The sequence below is a fragment of the Anneissia japonica genome, unplaced genomic scaffold, assembly GCF_011630105.1.
Source record: "Anneissia japonica isolate Jap-2015-1 unplaced genomic scaffold, ASM1163010v1 scaffold277_len1293397_cov203, whole genome shotgun sequence".
Classification (NCBI taxonomy): domain Eukaryota; kingdom Metazoa; phylum Echinodermata; class Crinoidea; order Comatulida; family Comatulidae; genus Anneissia; species Anneissia japonica.
The window spans coordinates 551343-556819 of record NW_022719460.1 but is presented as its reverse complement, the minus strand read 5'-3'; the positions used below and the strand labels follow the sequence as shown (position 1 = coordinate 556819).

The 5477-nt window shown below is 38.8% G+C and overlaps 1 protein-coding gene across 1 annotated transcript in view; it reads left to right on the top strand.

Moving 5' to 3' along the window:
• The window catches only part of LOC117110930, a 536-nt gene extending 117 nt beyond the window's left edge, over positions 1 to 419 (top strand). Inside the window, exon 2 of the mRNA XM_033253781.1 lies at positions 19 to 419. Coding sequence (XP_033109672.1) covers positions 19 to 419 — 401 coding nt within the window. The remainder of the gene's footprint in view (positions 1 to 18) is intronic.
• Positions 420 to 5477: the final 5058 nt, after the last annotated feature.

Sequence of the window (5477 nt, the reverse complement as noted above, 5' to 3'; positions counted from 1 at the left end):
TAATATCGGTGTCCACAGTTGAGGAAGGTGTTAGTCTCGCTAAGCGAACAATAGATCTGTGCAAAGATGCAGGATTTCGCTTGCATAAATTTGTGGCAAACAATGAAGAGGTGTTAAAATCGTTGCCAAGCAGTTCAGTGGCTGATGGATGCAAACAGTGGAGCACACTTCCTACAGAACGAACCCTGGGTATACTCTGGGATGCTGGTTCAGATGCCTTTCAATTTAGTTCCTGTGTTCGAGAACGCCCTTCCACTCGTAGAGGTGTCTTATCTATGGTGAGCTCAATTTTTGACCCTCTAGGGTTTCTTTCACCATATGTTTTGAATGACAAGAAGATACTGCAACATCTGTGTACCAATGAATCTGATTGGGATCAACCAATTCCAACAAGTGTCGAGCAGAAGTGGAAGCAGTAGAAAGATCAAAATACTTAAATATCTAATAATGTCCGGATTGATAGGTGTTACAAGCCAAACCTAAAGGAACCATCGTCCAATAAGTCTGCTGAACTGCATCATTTTGTGACGCAAGTGTGGATGGGTATGGTGAATGTTCATATTTGAGACTTGTTGACAATAATAACTGTGTGAAATGCTCTTTAGTGATGAGTAAAGCTAGAGTGGGGCCCAGAAAACCAACAACAATCCCTAGAATGGAACTTGTTGCTGCTACAGTGTCAGTCAAGATAACTACAATTTTGAGAAGAGAACTGAGTTGCTACAAGAACTTAAAGGAGCATTTTTGGACTGACAGTAAGGTCGTTTTAGGCTACATAGATAATGATGCTAAGCGCTTCCATACCTTTGTAACAAACAGGGTCCAGCTAATACGTAATAGCAGTGAATTAAGACATCTTCATTTATTCAAGTTGAAGGGTGGTAAGCGTTCAGGCAATATTATGGTAGAAGATATGAGAGAAGTTGCTGATAAGGGCAGCTCAGCAGAGTGCCTATCCAAATTGGACCAAGTTGGCCAAGCTAGACCCAGTGAGGGATGAAGATGGTCTGCTGAAGGTTGGTGGGCGCCTGAGGAAGTTTCTATAAATCTTAAACATCCTGTAATCCTGCCTGCCAAATGTGAAGTTACCAGGTTGCTGGTCAATCATTATCATCAAAAAATTCACCATGACGGGCGTGGCATAACGCACAACAGTATAAAGTCAGCTGGCTTTTGGATAGTGGGTGGTATGTCCGCTGTATCAAGATGGATATACGGATATACAATGTGTCGTAGTATGCGAAGACAACCTAGTTGTCAAAAGATGGCTGATCTCCCAGAAGACAGACTACATCCAGCTCCTCCATTCTGCTACTGTGGAGTTGACTATTTTGGCCCTTGGATCGTGAAATGTGGACGTAGAGAGATTAAGCGGTACGGAGTGCTCTTTACGTGCATGGCCTCGAGGGCAATTCATCTAGAAGTTTCACATTCCCTTTCAACAGATTCATTCATAAATGCCTTCAGACGCTTCATAGCAAGACGAGGACCAGTTTGACAGGTGCGCTCAGATCAAGGTACAAATTTTATTGGAACCATAAAGGAGTTGCGAGAGGCACTACAAGAAATGGACCAGGATGTAGTAAAGGCAGAAATGTTAAAGTTGAACTGTGATTGGATCTTAAACCCACCATGTGCTAGTCACATGGGTGGGGTTTGGGAACGGATGATTAAGAGTACCCGAAACGTTCTGAACAATCTACTATTTAAACATAAGGGTTTGTTTGATGACGAGATGTTACATACTTTCATGGTTGAAGCAGAGGCAATTGTGAATAGCAGACCATTGACCAGTTTGAATGAAGCTTCTATGGAGCCATTAACGCCAAGCCATCTGCTCACTGCCAAGGCAAGTGTAGTGTTGCCACCGACAGGAAAGTTTACACATACCAACCAGTACTGTAGAAAAAGGTGGCGTAGAGTTCAACATCTGGTAGAGGAATTTTGGAATAGGTGGAGAAAGTCTAATCTACAAACCAGAAGCAAGTGGACAAATGAGAGTAAAAATATGAAGATAGGCGACGTTGTGCTTGTTATTGAAGAAAATGCACCTAGGAATCATTGGTAATTTGCTAGAGTAATTGCAACGTATCCCAGAGTGAAGACGGTCTTGTTCGAAAGGTGCAAGTGTATGTTGGATCAAAGAAGGTCAAAATGGATCGACCTGTACACAAGTTAGTGTTTATTACTGGAGAAGATGAATAGCGAATTGGGGTTATCCCCGCCAAGGAGCCTTTGTGTGCTCTATTGGGTGTGAGCCTAGCGCCGCCTTATATATATATAAAAAAAAAATTAAAAAAAATTGATGTTCTAATTATAGGGGTTATCCCCGCCAAGGAGCCTTTGTGTGCTCTATTGGGTGTGAGCCTAGCGCCGCCCTTTTGATACGAAGTTTCTTGCTGACGATGACATCTGTAAGTAGTGTGGAATATGTGGAGCACTTACACAGACTGTTGTTTGCGATGTAAAAAAAAAAAAAAGCATTGATCTAAAGTTGATTTAATAGAACATTGTTGGACTGTTTGCGAATCGTTGATTATGAAGATATTATTGCATCCTGTTTGATCAAGAGATGATCTTGTTGCTTATACCATTTGAGCATTTGGACAAAAAAAACAAAAAAAAAAAAAACATTCGTTTTGAACATTATATTTCTTTGTATTGTATTGTTGAACTTATGATAATGTTATACTGCTTATAGGTAAATTTTGTTAAAAATTAAAGGGAGCCATGTGATGACTATAGATTCATATAGGAGGCCCTCTGTTGGTTCATACATATATAACATACCTTGTAGTATAATGGTAGAGTCCTGAAAGTTTAGTGCGGTAAAGAACGAGTGTTGCGCGTTGGAAACTAGGGACGCCATACTGCCTGTAGGAGTACATGTTGTTAATGGAGAGCGTCCATTTGAAGTTAGGAAGTCGAATACACCGTTTTACTATGCCTTAATTTAGCTGTTGTGGGACTGGTATGTACATGTACTCGTCACGCTTGACTGCACAAATGAATATTTATGACGTTATAGGATAGGCTGATGCCATTGGTATTGTCGAGGTGCAGTGGGTTTCTTATTGCCTAATTTAATTGTTTAATCATTATTTTTACTTATTTTACAGTAATTTTACGATTTTATGATGATCTTGATGACAGTTAATAAATATATACCAAAAGGCAAAAGTTTTGTTGTCGAATATCATCGAGACAGTAAAATAAGCCCGACGTAACACTAACGTTTCTATTAATAGAGATTAATTTTGAATAGAAATATAGTTTTAAATAAGCGATATCTCTACTATTTAAAAAATATATATTGAGGCTATTTAAAACCGGAAGATATCTCTATTGATTGTTTTAATTTGTTTCTATGAGTGGGTACTAACGGACCATGGAGGAAGAACCTCCATGCTACGATCAAGACAGAATGTAAATTTCGCGTACACGATGACATTGCCGCCATGCATTAAATACCGACAGAAGAACAGTGCTTTCAAATCTTTTTATCTACCAGTATAGAAGAATAAAGACAGGAGCCCAGAATGTGCTCACCTTATCGAGATTGAGATACGTTTTCGTATATTTTTTCTATACTTAATTGGCCTACGAGTTATGACACTGAAAGCCTAGGCCGCTACAGTTTAATTAGTTCTTGTCTTTGTTTGTAATGAGTTTATATCTTACATGTTTTTTAGTCATTGTTTACTGGCAATATACGACTACTATAATTAAAATTGCATGCTAATCAATAATCAATCTTTTTTACATACCGTACTCGCGCGAATAAGCGCCCCGTTCGAATAACCGCCCCTCCTAACGTGAAAATGTCTTTAAGCGCCTAATTTGAATACGCGCCCCTTCAATAATATATTTTCTTTTTAGCAAGTCAATAATCCAATCAATGGGTTGTTGGCATGATTTGAGCTGCAGAGTGGAAACACATTCTTCTTAGGTCAATATCAAAATGAGGATATTTCTCTTGGACAGATGAGAGCTCCGATCCCTGGACAGGACAGACAGTATATTTCCAACTTTACTCTTTGTACATATTGTCTATGCCTAGTCCTACTCCTCTTTTTCTTTTTCCGACCTTTAGCACATTCTCATCTGAGTTTTCAAGAAAAAATACAATGATCCCGCCATCCTGCTAATCTCAATCGGCCGATGGCCAATAAGCTAACTAATACCCACCACCACTAATTGCATCTGCTATTTTGCTGTTATGTAAATATTCACAGCATTCTTGTCATGAGCCATGTTCTCTGGAGGATTAGGCGTATCTTTTCCGCCTAACCACCATTCAATGTCCTTTTCATTCAAAAGTGCCTCTTGAATTTAATAATTTCCCATAAGAACCCATCGATTTTCATCTATTTCCATAAGCACCCCCTCAATTTCCACTCTGTTTTCATAAGCGCCCCGTTTGAATAAGCGCCCCTCAGAAAGTGCAAAAAATATTTTAAGCGCCCGGGCGCTTATCCGCGCGAGTACGGTATTATGAGTAAACTGATCGTTGTTTACACTTGTTCGTATCATTAGTATTCATAGTAAACAGCGGGTGCAACTATGCGAGGCTTGCAACCGTATGTAGACCTATATTACTTGCCGTCTGTGGAACAGTGAACAATCTTTACCCATGTAAATCAGTTTAATGTGAAACCGTGCAATAAAGCCAATGCAGGCTCGCGGTACGTAGGCCCTATACTGGTGCACATGGCCGCCTTTTACAATGAAAGTACAGTACATCAGTGTGAATCAGTTCAAATGAGAAAGAAAGTGAAACTGTTTATTACAAGGTATCATTTATATTTATTATCTTTAAAGATAGTTAACATATCGAATATATTGGCTTTACCTTGTCAACTGATATACTGTAGCCCATTTCTTTGTAGTAAAGATAGCTAACTTTTAAAAGTCGTTGGTTTTTATTGCATTCTTCCCACACACTTATATGTTTATTATTATTTTTCTTTCTCTTCTACCTGTATTGTTTTAAATGTTATGATCAGACCTGGAAGAATTTGTGCCTCATCCGACTATGAAAATCGCCTCAATAAAATTGCCTCTAGCGCCAAAATTTTATTTGTACACTATAAAGCCCAACAGTTTATTTATTATTACTATTTTTGAATGTTTTTCCCCTAAAAAGGCCTCCCGGGACATGATGCCACTGACCGCTGGTCGCGAGGTCGCACACTTTTTCCAGCTCTGCATAATTATAATGTACCATGAAATTTTCTGAAATGTCATTATTTGATGAAGTGGATTGTAATCTGTATTTTCTATCAATTTCTATATGTCCTGGATATTTCATGTACAATTCTTATTATTCATTTAGGCCACATGGTAACTAGTGAATATAGTCATACAAGACATGCATATGTATGCAAATTAGTTCTTTCAGATACTGTTGTGAACAAGTTCTATCGTGATAATCAATTTACTGTACATGGAAACCTGCAACGCGGTCACTACATTCT